Source organism: Pristis pectinata, chromosome 45, assembly GCF_009764475.1.
Source record: "Pristis pectinata isolate sPriPec2 chromosome 45, sPriPec2.1.pri, whole genome shotgun sequence".
Taxonomy (NCBI): Eukaryota; Metazoa; Chordata; class Chondrichthyes; order Rhinopristiformes; family Pristidae; genus Pristis; species Pristis pectinata.
Window position 1 is genome coordinate 2,573,053 of NC_067448.1, and position 18,636 is coordinate 2,591,688.

The 18,636-nt window shown below is 45.9% G+C and overlaps 2 protein-coding genes across 5 annotated transcripts in view; both read left to right on the forward strand.

Moving 5' to 3' along the window:
• LOC127566800 (NACHT, LRR and PYD domains-containing protein 3-like) overlaps window positions 1-11,382 on the forward strand; it is a 44,575-nt gene extending 33,193 nt beyond the window's left edge. For 3 of the 4 annotated variants that reach the window (XM_052009311.1, XM_052009315.1, XM_052009313.1), the window contains one exon: window positions 7,889-11,382. The gene's annotated coding sequence lies outside the window, so the exon portion shown is untranslated. Of the gene's footprint in view, window positions 1-7,873 lie in introns of all 4 variants that reach the window. The other variant, XM_052009312.1, reaches the window with a different exon arrangement.
• Window positions 11,383-13,560: 2,178 nt separating this feature from the next.
• The window catches only part of LOC127566801 (uncharacterized), a 209,102-nt gene continuing 204,026 nt past the window's right edge, over window positions 13,561-18,636 (forward strand). The window contains exon 1 of the mRNA XM_052009316.1: window positions 13,561-16,365. Coding sequence (XP_051865276.1) covers window positions 13,700-16,303 — 2,604 coding nt within the window. The 5' untranslated portion in view covers window positions 13,561-13,699 and the 3' untranslated portion in view covers window positions 16,304-16,365. The remainder of the gene's footprint in view (window positions 16,366-18,636) is intronic.

The window sequence follows — 18,636 nt, forward strand, 5'->3', positions numbered from 1 at the left end:
TCCAATGTCAGCAATACACTTGGACGCACCTCCCACAAGGTTTTATATACTCCCCGACTATTTTTTCCCAAGTTTTACATAAACAACTCCAAGGCTTGCACTTTTCTGATAAATCCATCGTTGTCCAATATGTGGAGGACCTTTTACTAGCAAGCCCCTCGGAGCCCGCCAACATCGCGGACATGAATGGACTACTTAACGCGCTCCACTCTTGGGGATATGTAATACTCCACAGAAAGTAAAACGAACCCAGCGCCAGGTGAAATTTCTGGGCACCCTCAAGTGCTACCGAGCGGCGGCTCACTCCCGAACGTATTACGCCCATCACTGCCACCCCACACCCGCTACCCCAAAGTGTATGAGCGCCTTCTTAGGTTTAGTAAATTTCTGCAGGCAGTGGCTACCTAACATGGTGCTCCTTACTAAGCACCTCACACCCCTGGCCTCAAGCCAGTCTGTGGGACCCTTTGAACTTACGAAGGAACAGAGGGAGGCCTTTGATAGCCTCAAACAGGCCCTTGCCAGCGCCCCAGCCCTGGGACGCCCTTTGTATGATCGCCCATTTCAGTTCTTCGTGAATGTCCTAGAGGACTGCGCTACAGCCATCCTTACTGAAACCCATGGGGATAGGAAAAGACCGGTGGCATACTACTCAACTCGGCTGGACCCAGTTGCAAGGGGACTTCCACCATGCTCACAAATGCTTCCAGCCATTTATTCCCAAGTAACATCAGCCTCCAATATAACCCTGCAACAGGCAGTGGTGGTTTATTCCTCCCATACCATAACGGCACTTTTAACCTCTCACCAGACGCAACACCTTACCCAGGCCCGCTTAAACAGATATGAGGTAGCAGTCCTGAATAACCCACTCCTCACTTTTGCCTACTGTACGACCATTAATCCTGCCACCTTCCTAGAGGCCCCACCTGAAGATCTTCCAGACTGTCTAATGCTTTTTAACTGCACCCCATCCGGACCTTTCAGATTAGGCCATCCAGTCAGCCGACTTAAACCTGTACGTCGACAGTAGTTCCTACATTTCTGAACAGGGCACCGGCCTTTGTGGCTATGCCGTGGTAAACAACTCCCAGAGTGTGGAATCTGTATCTCTGCAGCCCCCAGTGAGGAGGTATAGGATTAATAAACTAGAACTGTATTGATATCTTAAGACCGATGAGAATTATGCCTGCTCGAAATACTGATTTGAAAAGCGTCCTTCAGGCCAGAACAGCCGCACCACTGCTTACCTGGGCTGGGTGCTGTGTGGTAATTGCTGTGTCTGGAACTTAATTGGATTCCCATTATGCTTGACTATGGAGATGATGGTCAATCTTAACGGGAAATGGGAAGGCTGTCTCAAACAATGAAGGTGATACCTGCCTTTGTCTCACCCGATTGCAAAATGATTAGCTGAACCTGTGGTGTGAGGCTGCTCTTTGTCCATCTGCAGTAGCCCTTTGTCCGTTTCCTGCTCAACCAAAAACTCCGGCACCTGACTCATTAAAGTGTGCGTGACAATACCTGTATAAATCTCTGTCTACCCCTTTGTACTGAGAGAACTCGGAAAGCGACTCTTAGTGAGTGCTGAAGAGAATTCTCCCAGCGGTGCACTGCTAATAAAGGTATTTGTTCGAATCGACCTCGTGGCACTGTGTTATTTACAGCGGACGGATAGGGAAATTGATTTCGGGACGACAATTTGGCAAGGCAGCCAGGAGTCCAAGACGAGGTTTCGGAAGCGGCGTGAGCGACCGACGGGGATAACGGCCACCTGAGACGGATGGGCCCACAAGGTACGATTCACCTTGATCCCTCTCAGGCAGTCGGACACCTGATCGATCCCTTCGCTTACCGACAATCCTCTGACGGACTCCTCGCAAACCCGTTCGAGTGCCACAGGTAAGAAGGGGTTCGAGTCCCCAGTTAAGTTAAGTTCTGTTCGGGGTTCGAGTCCCCAGTTAAGTTAAGTTCTGTTCGGGGTTCGAGTCCCCAGTTAAGTTAAGTCCTGTTGGGGGTTCGAGTCCCCAGTTTTGGATTTGGGATTTTAAGTTGTGAATTTCAAGGTTTTGAGCTCTAAGTTCTGAGATCGGTTCTCCAGTACTACCACCCTGCCATTAGACCGGTTCTTAAGAGGGGAAATCCCCCACGGGAAGGTCAGGAACCTGAAGTGGGTGAAGGAAAGAGACCGATCTTATAGGTAATCGCAGTGATTCGTACCGTCTGATCGGGTAGAATACAAATATGAGACAAACTCTCGATAAGTCTGGGTCCAATACCCAACTATCTAAGTTATGTAAAGACGATCCGAAGAACGAGAGTAACTTCTGTAAATTATCAGCATGCCTCAATAAGAAATTGGGAAAAGAAATATGGCCATTGGGGGGAACTTGGGACGTAGATAAATGCCTAAAGGCAGAAAAGGCAATTTGGGAGCGGAATACAGGGGAAAAATGGAAATTATTAATGTCTACTTGGAGAAAAACAGCCGAAGACCTAACAAATAAATCTAAGCAGGCTAGCTGGGAACATAATGCACGCAGAAGGGGAATTAGTGTGTGTGATGAACAGGGAAATCCTAAGAGTTGGGGAGTCCTGAAGTCTCAGTGCGGAGACCACGATGCTGAAAGGAGCAGAAGGGAGAGAGGAGAGGTAAATGAGGTGTATAAGGAGAAGAGCAGAAATAAAAATAAAAGTAGTAAGGATAAAGTGGAGGTACCTCCCGACATGTCTGGCGTGCCCCTGTTGTTCCAAAGTAATGATACGGACGAAGAGGAGGAGGATTGGATGGTCCGACCCACAGCCCCGGTTTCATTGCCTCCCCCATATAATGCGGCTAGCCCGCCAGCCGTCCCGCCCCTACCACCAGCGACTGCTAGCCAAGTCCCATCCACAGGACAAGTCCATGAACCTATTGCGTCCCGAACCAGGGTGCGGCTTAGTCGAAGGGAAAGCCCACAGACAGGTGGCTCTAAGGCCACAGACAAACGACGGAGCTTTCTGGCAAGGGACGGTCCATCAATAGATTCTCAGACAGACACCGACTCTGATTCTACCACTGATTATGGCGACCCTACAGATCCCAGCCTACCGACCATGTTGAACGGGGTTAAGGGAGCCAAGGTTAAGAAACAGTTCCCCAACAGTAGTGTTCCCAATCCTGATCCAGCCCAAACCAGCGCTAATCCTACAATCCAAATTTACACCCCATGGAAGCCTCAGGAGATGTGCTTAATCATGAGTCGGGCGCCCAACCGTAAAACCAACCCGGGGGATTTCATAGATTATGTGATGGGGACAATTCAGATGTATCAGGCTGCCCCACAAGACCTTTTCAGCCTTTGTTGCGTGACCCTTACGACTAATGAAGTGGCACAGTGGAAAGAACACCTGGGGAACTATGCCGACTGGACAGCCTTTCAGGCGGCCGTCCGGCCTCAGGACCAGGTGGCCACTATTAGAACTGTCCTTCGTAAAACCCTCCAAATGCCGACCAAAACAAGGTGAGGACGGCCCAGACTTTTGGGACCATTTCTGTTCACTTTACGGTACCTATGCGGGGGACGATGCCTACAACAGAGGCAATGCCTCCCCCCAGTTTAACGCCCTCTTATTACAATGCATCCCTGCGGGTGTGGCCTCATCTATCCGCACTAATGACATGAACTGGCCTGACCACACACGACAAGCCATGAGGAGGGCGCTAGTCCATTTCTGGAGTAACGGGCGCGAGTCGAAAGCCACAAAGATAAAACAGGAAATGGTGCAGAGACCCCCTCGGCCCCAACCTTCCTACTCCGACAATACGGGCTATCAAATGGAGCGGCAATTTTGCGTTCCAGAAGGGGTTGACTGGTCCGGTAAAGTATACCCACTATACCCCAATGACTTAAGAGCCCAAGTGTACGGGCCCCCTTGTGGGCCACCACCACCACCCTCTCGTAATTACCTAGGACCCAGGGAACCCCAACAACCCGCACCAGCGAACGCCAGGCCAACGGGATGCTACCTTTGTGGGGCACCTGACCATTGGAGGAGGGACTGCCCCCACTACCGTCATGGACAGACCAGACCCCCTGGTAGACGACAACCTTTTTCAACCAACAACCCGTTTTCTGCCTGACTAGACGTGGAGAGTAGCCTCTCCATGTACCCTGCCCTCACCGATAACCCGGGCGATGAACCCATCGTCAATTTCTTAGTTGAAGGAAAGCCGATTCCCTTTATGATAGACACGGGAGCAAATACTTCGACCCTTGAAGCCCCTTGTATTACCCAGCATGATTTTAAACTGTCCACTGCTTCAGTTCCATTTAGCGGACTGGAGGGACAGAGAAGGTCCTACCCCTTAACCGAACCCTTACAAGTTAAATTTGAAGATCAGGAATGCCTGATCCAGTTTGCAGTAACCACAAGCCTGGGGGTTAACCTAGCCGGAAGGGACCTGCTCTGCTCCTTCCAAATCAAAATACAATGCCTGGATGACGGTATTACCATTACTGGTACTAAAAACCATAGGATCCTCTGGATTCACCAGGCTCCTCAGTGGTGGACGGTGAACCTCACGAGCAGCGATTTTAACCCACCTTTGGAAACCACTGACCCGCATGTGACGCTAGCTTACGACCCCACTGGGGCCTCAAGGGAACTAGAAGGGTTGTATGCTCCTCTCCTGGGTAGCATGGTGACCGTCACTATTTTAGGGGAAGTAGTGGGGAAGGAGGGGGCAGCACTTCTAGTCCAAGTGCCTAATGAATTCTGGAATCAGTCAGGCTTGATGTCCCCTCACATTACCCTGTCAGTTAACGAGGGACATAGACCAAAGGAACTGGGATTCCTAGCCCACCGGCTTGAGGTACAGGCAGACAAAGGCCTTTTCGGGGTTCCTCAGGCTCTGCCAGGGGGGACCCTGACTTACTACCTCGTCCCTTTCTCGGTGACGGGCTGTTTACACCATCACCGGCCCCATCGACTCCCTTCAGATGAACCCACCCCCGATTTATGGGCCGCATCAAAGTCCGAGGTGGGATACACCCCAGTGACCCCAGTCCAGATCCGTGTAAGACCGGGAGCACAACTGCCTTCCGTCCCACAGTATCCCCTTCGGAGAGAGGCAGTCGACGGAATAACTCAGTAAATAGATTCATTCTGCAGACAAGGCATCCTGGTTCCTTGCCAATCACCTTGTAACACCCCCATTTTACCCGTCCCCAAACCCAGACGAACAGAGTGGCGCCTTGTACAAGACCTATGTAAGGTCAACGAGATAGTGGAGCCACTACATCCCGAGGTCCCGAATCCAGCTACCATTCTCAGCAGTATCCCTGCCGACTCTTGCGTTTTTACCATTGCGGACCTGCAGCATGTATTTTTCGCAATTCCCCTCTCTCCCGACTCGCAGTACCTGTTTGCTTTCACCTTCCAAGGTCAGCAATACACTTGGACGCGCCTCCCGCAAGGTTTTATACACTTCCCGACTATTGTTTCCCAAGTTTTACATAATCAACTCCAAGGGTTCCACCTTTCTGATAAATCCACCATTGTCCAGTATGTAGATGACCTTTTACTAGCAAGCCCCTCGGAGCCCGCCAACATCGCGGACACGAATAGACTACTTAACGCTCTCCACTCGTGGGGATACGTAATACCTCCACAGAATGTAAAACGAACCCAGCACCAGGTAAAATTTCTGGGCACCCTCTTAAGTGCTACTGAGCGGCGGCTCACTCCCGAACGTATTATGCCCATCGTTGCCACCCCACCGCCCACTACCCCAAAGGGTATGCGCGCCCTCTTAGGGTTAGTAAATAACTGCAGACAGTGGCTACCTAACGTGGCGCTCCTTACTAAGCACCTCACACCCTTGGCCTCAAGCCAGTCCGTGGGACCCTTTGAACTTACCAAGGAACAAAGGGAGGCCTTTGATAGCCTCAAACAGGCCCTTGCCAGCGCCCCGGCCCTGGGACGCCCTTTGTATGATCGCCCATTTCAGCTCTTCGTGAATGTCCTAGAGGACTGCGCTCCAGCCATCCTTACTCAAACCCATGGGGATAGGAAAAGACCGGTGGCATACTACTCCACTCGGCTGGACCCAGTTGCAAGGGGACTTCCACCATGCTCACAAATGCTTCCAGCCATTTATTCCCTAGTAACAGCAGCCTCCAATATAACCTTGCAACAGGCAGTGATGGTTTATCCCTCCCATACCGTAATGGCACTCTTAACTTCTCACCAGACTCAACACCTTACCCAGGCCCGCTTAAACAGATACGAGGTAGCACTCCTGAATAACCCACTCCTCACTTTTGCTTACTGTACGACCATTAATCCTGCCACCTTCCTAGAGGTGCCACCTGAGGATCTTGCGGACCCACCTCATGACTGTCTAATGCGTAACCACTTTTTAACTGCACCCCGCCCGGACCTTTCAGATAAGGCTATCCAGTCAGCCGACTTAAACCTGTACGTCGACGGTAGTTCCTACATTTCTGAACAGGGCATCCGCCTTAGCGGCTATGCTGTGGTTAACGACTCCCAGAGTGTGGAATCGGCATCTCTGCAGCCCCCAGTCTCTGCCCAAAAAGCAGAACTCTTTGCCCTGACCCGAGCTTGCATTTTAGCCAAGGACAAAGTAGCTAATGTCTTCACTGACTCCCGCTATGCTTTTGGAGTTGCCCATGATTTTGGCCAACTCTGGGCACACAGGGGATTTCTGACCTCTACAGGTAGCCCCATACAGATTGCGGTTTATGTAAAGAACCTCCTCCAAGCCATCCCCTCCCAAACAAATTGGCCATCATTAAATGCTCCGCTCACCTTTCAGATGCCTCCCCAATAACCCAGGGCAATAACAGGGCAGATATAGAAGCGAAATTGGCAGCACGCCAGGGGTCTAAAACCGTTTCCACTATGGAAAAACAAGCAGTTGTTTGCAAGCCAAACATAGCAACGCCGGGCACCCCAGACATGGTCACTGTGCAGCACTTACAGGGGGACGCCCCTGACTCAGAAAAACAAATGTGGAAGGTGCGCGGGTGTACACACTCTGCGCTACACGGCCTCTGGGTTACTCCAGTCGGTCAAGTATGTATACCTGATTCTTTGTTACCAATGCTTATTGACTGCCTACATTCTGACACCCACCTTGGCAAGGAGGGAATGAGTAACATTTTACTACGTACCTGGTGGCACCCCAGATTGGAGGAAGCAGCACAAGGCAAAATACGGTCATGCTTGATATGCCAACAAACCAATGCTGGGAAAGGGGTGAGGTGCACCCCAGGCAAAACCCCCTTGCCAGGTGGTCCTTTTGAATGCATACAACTCGACTTTATTGAATTACCGCGTGTACATTGTTACAAGTACTGTCTTATTATTGTTGATGTATTTAGTAGATGGATTGAAGCTTTTCCAACCACCAACAATAAGGCCTCAACGGTGGTAAAGTTATTGCTTACAGAGGTTACACCTAGGTTTGGGGTACCCTGACGGATAAGTTGTGATAATGGCCCCCACTTCATAGGGAAAATAAATAAGGAATTGTGCGAGGCATTGCATATCGAACAGCAGTTCCACTGCACCTACCACCCTCAATCAGTGGGTGTAGTAGAGAGAGCTAACAGCACCCTTAAGAATAAACTAACCAAATTAGTGTCAGAGACAGATCTAAACTGGTTGAAGGTTCTCCCCTTAACATTATACCATAAGAGAATCACCTCCCACACAGTCACTGGGGTATCAGCTGCCGATATCGTTTTTGGGCGTCCGGGAAGAACCCCATGGGACGCTGACACCCAACCCCGCCACACAAGTTGACAATATCATGGGGGATGAACTACAAAGGTATTTCAGACAACTTACGTCCTCTTTAAAGTTTCTTCATTCGCAGGTGGAGAGTGCCTTTAAACCACCTGAAGGGCAGGACATGGAATTGCCTGACCTGGAAATCGGAGACTCGGTACTGATACGGGATTGGGAGCGCCCTAAACTGGGACCTCGGTGGAAAAGCCCCTCCAGATACTACTCCAAACACTGACAGCCGTGAAAGTAAAAGGCCAGGAACGCTGGATTCATCTGAGCGACTGTAAACGATGGCCACCGGAGGAAAGCTAATACTTCTTAAATTCGGACTCCTTACCATTACCAGTACTCTTGTGTGGGAGTTAGAGGATAATTTGTTTTACAAAATACATATGCAGTTACATGGGAATCGCACCATTTGTTACCCCTTGGCAGAGTCAGTGGAAGGCCTTCTTGTAGCCACACCAAGCTGGAGCCCCAGGGCCCTCTTAAAGTATGAATTTTCAAAAACAAAGTGTGTTGGGCAGACGGGAACTTACAGGAGGGTGCTATCGGGTAAATGCTTGCAAGGAGCAGTTACAGGAGCTAGTAGTACAACCCACCACCAGTATTTCTCCCACTGCTTCACCGGCAAAGGGTGGGGTTGTGGGCTAGCGATTGTACAACATATGATAGCATGCACCACCACTACCTGTACAGAGAGGAATTGTGGGTTTAAGGGGGGATGGTTTAGCTGTGAGTGCGCTGCCACTAGGTGTGTTACGTTACTCGCAGGAGAACGATGGGTTTGTGGGGAAGGGAACGGGACCCACGTGAGATTGTCTAATGTCTCTTTAGAATGGCGAACCAGGGAGAATTACCTGAGGGAGCATGGGAGAAATGTTGCTGGGATCTCTTGGTATTCTCAAATGCCCAGTCCACGGCAATCGGGTAATGTAACCTGCTACCGGGCTAAGGAAGGGTATGTGTTCCTCTTTAATGGCACTTACACCACAGCCACCTCCACTCTGCCAGCCTGGTTTGCAATGGGAATGATCAGGCCGGTCATGGTCCCCTGCCCCCAGAAGGCTCATGTCCAATGAAGACTTGTGGTGTGGTCAGTTAGTGAGGAGTTGTGTGAGGATTGGAGGGATACTATGTCATTGGGATCTCCCTTAGCATAGTTAGACTGTGGATTCCTGAGTACTCTCTGGGGGGTTCGGCAGGAACTATAGCCGCAAAAAACCGGAACTACCTTATTTGTGGACTGGCTGCACTGGGAAACAGTACTATGGAGGGCCTGAAGGCAGTAAACCGGGAACTGGCGGAGCTTCGACTTTATGCCCAGCAGACCCGGTATGCTGTGCACTACCAGTTGACTCTGCAAGGAGGAGTATGTGCCATAGTTGGGGAGAAATGTATCACCAACGTGAGAGATGAGTCCTACAACATCTCCCATGCCATTCAGGACATTCAGAAGCAAGTAGATAGCTTTAGGCAGGGACTTATAGGAGGGACAAGTCAGTTGGGCTGGCTACTAGGAGGGTCGTGGGCATCATACCTGCTGCATGCAGCTGTGGGACTAGTCGTGATTATAATAGTATGCTGTGTGGTGCTGGCCTGTCTAAATACATGTTGCAAGGTCCTTATTAATAAGCTCTCGGCCCCGTTCTCAGCGCTGCTCTAGTTGATTATGAAATGATAAAAAGGAGGGAATGAGGAAGTGAAGGGTTAAGAATTGCAACCATACCTATAACTGGTAAACAAAATATATATATATATATATATATATATATATATATGCATTTATATTTCTCTAGCAAGGACTAGCAAGCTGCTGACCCACTAGTTAAGTTGGAATGTTAAGTATGTGCCTTTGTTTTGGGTAATGGACCATTCCGATATGTCAGACTGTGGCGATACTGGGTGTAATTAACATCGAGGTGGAGGTTTGTTCTGAACAACGAAGGGTGATACTTGCCTTTGAAAGCCTTGATTATAACTCAATTATACTAAGACAAGAGGTGTGATAGCTGTCTCAGGATCTCTATAGCTTGACTGAAACTCGCGGCGCCATTTGGATGGGATGTGCGTGACAATTCCTGTATAAATGTCTGTCTGCCCTTTGTGCTGGGAGACCTCGGGAAGCGACTCTCAGTGAGTGCTGAAGCGAAGTCTGCTAGCGGTGCACTGCTAATAAAGGTATTTGTTCAAATCGACTTCGTGACACTGTGTTACTTACAGCGGACAGAAGGGGAAAGTTAATTTCAGGATGACATCAGCTTCTATAAAATTGCAACAGGCCGTCTTAACTCTGGTACTCAAGTCATCTTGAAATAAATGCTAATCTACCACTTGGCTTCCTTGTGTACAAGTACTCGGGTTGCTCTCAATATCACATTTATCAAGTCATACCATTTTAAAATCATGCACTTTTCAGTTTTGTAACAATGTAGGCTCACTTCACATCTTTTTCACATGATGTTCCATTTGCCTTACTTTGCCCACCTTGCCCATCTCACTCAAAGCTTCTTTACACTCTCCTCCCTAAGCTCAGTCCCAGTTAGTTTTGTATAATTGGTAGGCATGGAAATATGCCATCAGTTTAATCATTAATGTAGATTCTGAATGGCTTGGGCGCCTAACACCTATCCCTGCAGTAGCCGTCAGTCACAAAGTCAAAGTTGAGTGTATTGTCACCTGCACAATTGCATGAATGAACAAGTGCAATGAAAATCTAACTTGCTGCAGTAGCAGCATCATCACAGGTGCAGCATTCACAAGAAAAAACATCAACATAAATTATCCACAAAATGCTGGAGGAGCTCAGCAGGTCTGTGGAGGGCAGCATCTATGGAGGGAAATAAACCTTCCACATTTCAGGTCAAGACCCTTCATTGGCCCAGCATTTTGTGTGTTTTGCTCCAGCTTCCAGCATCTTCAGAATCCCTTGTGTCAACATAAATTATACACAATTTTTACAAGAAAGAACACAAATTAAAATGAACAAAAAACATTTTAGTGCAAGTTGCTAAACCATAGGTTTTAGGTTGTGCTGGTTGGTTCAAGAGCCTGCCAACCTGAGAAGTATCCTTTTGTTTTCAACTTTTGCATTCTGTCCAGTGACCAATTTTCAATCCAGGTAAGGAGAGAGTTAAATTTTCCAGAAGTTATGTTTGATTCTCCTTAGTGTGTGCAACAATGTATGGTGTCAGCTCAGAATTCAGTGAATGTTTCGAGAACAGACTGGAGTCCTGGTACCCAACCTTGGGGTGTAGGTAACGGTGAATGGTGAAAAATGTTCTTTTTTCTGCAAAACCTGACGTCTTGGTCTTTAAGTTGTGCCCAGAGATAAGAAGGTACCACTTGGTACCATGGAAAAGAACTTGGGTCAGGGGTTTTGAAGGGTATAAGAAGCTGCTCCTTTTCCTAAGCAGAATGTACTTCAGGCTGAGGTTGCGACCAGTGCTGAGAGACTGACACCAGGCAGAGAGAGAGAATTGCAGAAGAGGCTGTTCCCTCCTGCATTCTATCAGATCGATTCATTGACTGAATGGTGGATAAGTATTCTTTCCTTCTGTATTTTAGTGAAATGGTTATTGAGTGGACTTTGTATAATCCTAATAAAGTAGTTTTTTTTTTAATGACTTTTAATGCGTGTACAGTGCCTCCTTTGTTTCCGAATACCTCTTGCTGCTGAATCAGGAAATAACAAGGAAGGAATTTTAAAATGTTTTGTGACCAAATTGGCATAGTCCGTCAGATTCAGCAAAACGCTTTGCAAACAGGACGTACCCACTGGTGGGACAGAGTTTAGGTACCGGCGTGGACCGACAATACCCATGGTTTTGGAGTAATGGCCAACACATTGTCCGTGTGTTGCCCTCCCACGTGTTGGAGAACAGAGATGGAAAGCAGTAGTGGCAACATCCTGGGGACAGTTGTCACTCTGTTAACTAAGGTCGGGTTTCCAAAGCAAAAGCGGAGTAAGGGTCCGGCCTTATGGATCTTGCTGTGTGCATGGAAAAAGAAACAAAATTGGTGTCAGGCAGCAGAGCAATGAGTGGCCACTCTTACCGGGAAAGTGGTAACCCTGGAACTGCAAAGTGTCACATTAACTGAATTGATTGTCAGCCTGCAAACTCAGTCAAGCATGCCAAGAAAATTGGGAATGGCTGAGGGATCAGGAACTGGATCCAGTCAGATTAAGCACCAAGGGTTGGGATCCCGATAGCCGGGATGGCAATATATGGTATCATCCTGACACTCACTGTGGCGATGGCCTCGAGCGTCTCCGGCCAAGGTATGAGCAGGTCACCACGGATGAGAAGCTGATCTTACAGGCTTGTCTGATGACGATCCACAGTACAAAGACTGTGACCAGGGGCTGAATGCATGACGCAGGAAGACAGACTGACTGGGGCGGTGGACAACTCAGGCAAAAGAGGCAATGTGGGATAAATTTAAACAAAAGACCCTTGTTTAAATTTATCCCACATTGAGTCCCTTGCCTTATGGTTAACTCAGTTATGGGGTGTGGGTGCCAACGAGATGTTTCTAATTGCTGAGGAGTCAAATAATTTGCTCCCTTTCTCCACACAAGGCAGTATTGATCACCAGATGCGAAGTGATAACAATGACCCTACAGATCTGTTCGCACGGATGCAATGTGTGGTATTGAGGGTGTATCCCTCTGTGGTAGATTGGGAGCTACACAGCAGACTTTGGCATACCATAGATGAGGGAATTATTGACCTTTGGTCTATGGCTATGCATACTGGGATTTATCGGAGACTAAAAAGCCCAGGGACGCATAGATGGATGGATTCAGTATGCACCTGACAACACAAAGGGGGTCTTGCTGCTTGTCTTAGTACCACAAGTGGGATGGCCCTTGAGGGAGGCATGTGACAGGATAGAGTGACTGAGAAAGATTGATGATGGAAAAGTGAAAGTCAGAGCTCTGTGGTCAAAATGAAGTCTGCTAGGCAATGAGGATGATGGAGTCAGTAACCCCGGGTAAATCGCAAAGAAATGTTTCTGGCTGTTACGGACTCAGTGAAAGTCCCTTTAAGATAGAGAGTGTGTGTGTATGTGTGTGTGGGGCGTGCTTACGTCAATAGAAGATAAAGGACGTAATAACGTTGTTGAAGAAGTTAGAAGAAGAAGGAGAGAGAGAGAAGGGAGAGAGACACCAGCCTGCTTGTTTTCTCTATCGATGGATGAGAAACAATAACTGTGTTTGCCACTGAAATCCATGTATGGAAGTTGGAAGTAATCCGGTGGAGTTCACTTTGTTGCTGACCTGTAGAAGGAAACAGGTATTTGTGTGTGTGGACGACCACGGTTCGGATGCTTTTCGGGGTGAGGAAGTCACTACCGAGTAAACACTGAAGTGTCGTTTGGGTTCCATCATGGAACATTTGGATTTCGTATGTACTCTCTCTATGTTTTTCTACATCTACATCTTATCTTCAGACAACGGTGGTTGTTGAAGAAGCCCTTGCTCATGTTTCACCTTATGGCTTGCGGAACTGAACTTTAAGAACCATTCCGGAACTGGGAGTTTTGGACTTTGTCACACACACACACACGAAGAGTTTAGGTTTGGGGTTAACGTTCGAGGTTTAACATTCTTGAATTCTAACATACTAACATTTTTACTTTTATTTTACGTATTATCATAAGTAGTGATTAATAAAATAGTTTTTAACACTGAATCATGCTCAGTGTGTTTCTTTTGTTGCTGGTTTGTGACAAAATTGGGGGCTGGTCCGGGATAGTTCCCAAGGTTAACGAGTGTCGTCTGGGATCGTACCCCAGATTGACGAGATTTGTTCGAGATTCAATCCAAAGATTTTTGAGGGAGGTCTGATAAATTCTTTTTTTAATTGGCTTGTGTGTGTGGAAACCAGCAGCAATGGATATTAAGGCATTTTTGGAGTCACCAACCCAAAAGGGATTGGAGGTGGCGAAAAAGGATGATTTGATAAAGATTGCTACAAGGCTAAACCTTACAGAAGTAAAGCAGTCTATGAGAAAGGCAGATATTCAGAGACTGATAGCTGGCCATTATGTGGAAAAGAAGGTGTTTGAGAAGGAAGTGTTAAAACAGTTTCCTGGCAGTGAAATAGCAATTTCTGAGGCACAGGTGCAGCTGGCAAAGATAGAGGCTGAACGAGAGCAAAATAAATTAGAAGCTGAACGAGAGCAAAAGAAATTAGAGGCCGAACAAAAGATAACTCAGATGAAGATAGAGGCTGATCTAGCAATGAAGCAGATGGAGCTGGATAACGAGGAGAAAAACAGGCAGCATGAGTTACAAATGAAGCGTAGGAGTTCGGAATCTGATTCTGATGATGGTTTTTCAGCCAGCAGGGAGGTTCGATTAGTCCCTCCTTTTGAAGAAGATCAGGTTGATCAGTATTTCCAACATTTTGAAAAGGTTGCTGTGAATTCAAACTGGCCAAGGAAAGGATGGGCTCTTATGGTACAGAGTGTGATTAAAGGTAAAGCTCAAAAAGCTTATTCTGCTTTGTCTGTCGAGGATGCAGCTGATTATACCAAGGTAAAACAAGCTATTTTGAAGGCCTATGAATTGGTCCCTGAGGCTTATAGACAAAAATTCAGAGACTTGAGGAAATCTGCAGATCAGACTTATATGGAATTTGCCAATGGAAAGAGAATATGTTTTGAACGATGGTGCCTGGCTAAAAATGTAGATGGGGATTATGATAAATTGACAGAATTGATACTAGTGGAAGACTTTAAAAGATGTGTTCCAGCTGAATTAACAACATATTTAAATGAAAAGGCAGTGGAAACTTTACAAGAAACTGCTAGGTTGGCAGATGATTATGCTTTAACCCATAAATCCAAATGGGGACAACCTAAAACCTTTCAAAGGAGTTACAAAGACAATCCAGGGAAACCGGAGATTAAATTGGGAGGTAATCAAAAAGGGAAGGATGAAAAGAAGCCAGGGCTGGAGAAACCTGTTGAGCGTACTTGTTATTACTGTAGGAAACCTGGCCACGTGATATCTAATTGTGCCCTTTTGAAGAAAAAGAAGGAAGCTGGGCCCAATGCTTGCTTTCAGGCAATTAAAAATCAAAAAGGTTTAGGAGATGCTATTAAAGATCAGTCCTTGCAAGAGGTAAAAGCGGAAAAGTTGGAGGAGGTGAGAAAAGAATTCCGTTCGTATGTATCAGAGGGTTTTGTTTCACTGAATGATGAGTCACCCCAGGTGCCAGTGAAAATTCTTAGAGATACTGGGGCTAGTCAATCTCTCTTGCTGGACAGTGTTTTAAATTTTGGTGAAGAAAGTGACACTGGTGAAGTAAATCTAGTACGAGGCGTTACAGGTGAGACCATGTCTGTCCCTTTTCACAGGGTGATTTTAAAGTCAAAGTTCGTAGAAGGACCAGTTGAGATAGGGATAAGACCTAGTTTGCCAGTGGAAGGAGTTTCTTTGTTATTGGGAAATGACCTTGCAAATGGAGAAAGTGATCCTGTGGTACGGTTAACAACCAAACCAAGGATTGATGAGTCTGAGGATGATCCAGATGTTTACCCATCATGTGCGGTGACTCGAGCTAGAGCTAGAGAATTAGCCAAGACAGACAGTCCGGTGCAGTCTGATGTGGTTCCTTGTGACAGTCCTAAACAGGAAGAAAATTTTGATGCCTTATCTGAGACTTTTCTGTCTTCACTGGAGGATCAACATCCTTATAGTGAGCCTGAATTTAAAGATTTGTCTTTGTCAAGGAAGGATTTTATGGTGGAACAGACAAAGGACCCTGAGTTGACAGAATTGAAAGAAAAAGCACTCTCATGTGAGGAGATTGAAAAGGTGCCAACTGGATACTATGTCAAAAATGGAGTGTTAATGAGGAAATGGAGACCTCCTCATGTTCCTGTTACTGAGGAATGGGAAGTTATTCATCAGGTTGTTGTTCCAAAAGTTTATAGGGATGAGATTTTAAACCTGGCCCATAGTATGCCTTTGGGTGGTCATTTTGGTGTGAATAAAACTGTAGGGAAGATCTTGAAACAATTCTATTGGCCTGGTTTGAGAAAAGATGTGGTGATGTTTTGTCGAACCTGCCACACATGTCAGATGGTAGGTAAACCAAATCAAAAACCCCCTGTGGCTCCTTTGAAACCAATTCCTGCTTTTGGTGAACCCTTTTCGAAGGTGATTGTAGACTGTGTTGGCCCATTACCAAAGTCTAAAACTGGAAATCAGTATTTGTTAACCATCATGTGTGCCACTTCTAGATTTCCAGAGGCAATACCCCTTAGAAATATTAAGGCCAAGACGGTGTCAAAGGCTCTTGTAAAATTTTTTACCTTGTTTGGTTTGCCAAAAGAAATCCAATCTGATCAAGGTAGTAATTTTATGTCAAAAATTTTTCAACAAATAGTCTATGAGCTGGGAGCAAAGCAGATTGTATCATCTGCATATCACCCAGAATCTCAAGGAGCTCTGGAGAGATTTCATTCTACTCTCAAAATATGCTGAAGACTTATTGCTTTGAAAACACCAAGGATTGGGACGAAGGTATCCATTTACTTTTGTTTGCCGTTAGAGAATCGATCCAGGAGTCAATAGGATTTAGTCTGTTTGAGCTTGTATTTGGACATAGGGTGAGAGGACCTTTGGAGTTGTTAAGAGAGCAATGGGTTAATGAGGAAGTTCACTTGAGTCTGTTGGACTATGTCCAAAAATTTAAAACTCGGTTGGAGAGAGTCTGCCAGCTAGCGAGAGAGAATTTGAAAACCAGCCAGATAAGAATGAAGACATATTTTGATAGACGTGCTCAGCCTAGGACATTCGCAGTGGGGCAAAAGGTGTTGGTATTTTTCCCTAGCCAAAATAATCCCTTGCAATCTCGCTTTTCTGGACCCTATGTTATTGAATCTCGAGTGACTGATTTAACATATATAATCAAAACACCAGATAGATGCAAGAAAACACAACTCTGTCATGTAAACATGCTAAAACCTTATTATGAGAGGGATTCAGTTGTGGCCTTGGTGGATGATGTAAAGGTTGTTTCTAGAATGCCTGATGTTGATGTTGAGGAAGGCCAATTTAGACCAAATATTGTTCCATCGAAACTAAAAAACCAAAATATCCTGGAGAACCTTGAAACGAAGTTAGACCATTTACAAGTTTCACAAAAACAACAGATGAGAGAATTAATTTTAAAATTTAAAAATCTGTTCCCAGATGTTCCAAACAGAACATCGATAATTACCCATGATGTTGATGTTGGGGATGCAAAACCAATCAAACAACATCCATATCGAATGAATGTTGATCAGGAAATAAAGTACATGTTGGAAAATGATATTATTAGACATTCTACTTCAAATTGGAGTTCACCCTGTGTTATTGCACCTAAACCTGATGGAACTGTTAGATTTTGCACAGATTACAGGAAAGTGAATGCTGTAACAAAGTCAGATGCTTACCCTATTCCTAGGGTGGATGATTGCATAGACAGAGTGGGAAAGGCAAAATTTCTTACAAAGATTGACCTATTAAAAGGGTACTGGTGTGTTCCATTAACAGATAGAGGAAGGGAAATTTCAGCCTTTGTAACCCCTTCTGGATTGTATGAATACAATGTTTTGCCATTTGGAATGAAAAATGCTCCGGCAACATTTCAAAGAATGATTAATTCAGGTGATTCATGGGTTAAAACATACAGATGCCTACATTGACGACTTAGTGACTGGGAATGATACATTGGGAAGATCACATCTCTGCGTTAGAAAGGTTGTTTGAAAGACTTTCCAAGGCTAACCTTACAGTTAACTTGGCTAAAAGTGAATTTGGCCATGCCACTGTGACGTATCTTGGTTATGTTGTAGGTCAAGGCAAGCAAGCTCCTGTTCAGGCAAAAGTTCAAGCAATATCTGAGTTCCCTATTCCCACAGGTACGAGGACTGTTAGAAGATTTTTGGGAATGGTTGGATATTATCGAAAATTTTGTAAAAATTTTGCTGATATTGCTCTTCCCCTAACTAATCTTCTGAAGAAGGGAGTAAAGTTTGTTTGGACAGATTCTTGTCAAGAAGCATTTGAGAAACTGAAAGCCATTTTATGCTACCATCCTGTGCTCAGAACACCTGACTTTGAAAAGCCATTTTCATTAGCAGTAGATGCCAGTGATGAAGCTGCAGGAGCTGTGTTGTTGCGGAAGGGTGACCTTGATGATATTGACCATCCTGTAGCTTACTTTTCAAAGAAATTTAATGAGCATCAAAAGAATTATTCCACCATAGAGAAAGAATTACTGTCGCTTGTTTTAGCCTTGCAACATTTCAGTGTATATGTTTGCACCGCTCAGAAACCATTGACTGTGTATACAGATCATAACCCATTGGTGTTTCTGAGCCGAGTCAAAAACAAGAACAGAAGGCTGTTAAACTGGAGTTTAATTTTGCAAGAGTTTGATCTCATGATAACTCACATTAAAGGCAAAGATAATGTGATTGCTGATTGTCTTTCCCTATGTTAAATGGGAAACATATATCTGTACTAATCTGATAGTCTGTAGTTGTGTAGCGTGATAATTATTAACATTACTAACTCTATGCGCGGTTAAAATTTTCTTGGGAAAATTTTTTTTTTAGGTGGGAGGTGTTACGGACTCAGTGAAAGTCCCTTTAAGATAGAGAGTGCGTGTGTATGTGTGTGTGGGGCGTGCTTACGTCAATAGAAGATAAAGGACGTAATGACGTTGTTGAAGAAGTTAGAAGAAGGAGAGAGAGAGAGAAGGGAGAGAGACACCAGCCTGCTTGTTTTCTCTATCGATGGATGAGAAACAATAACTGTGTTTGCCA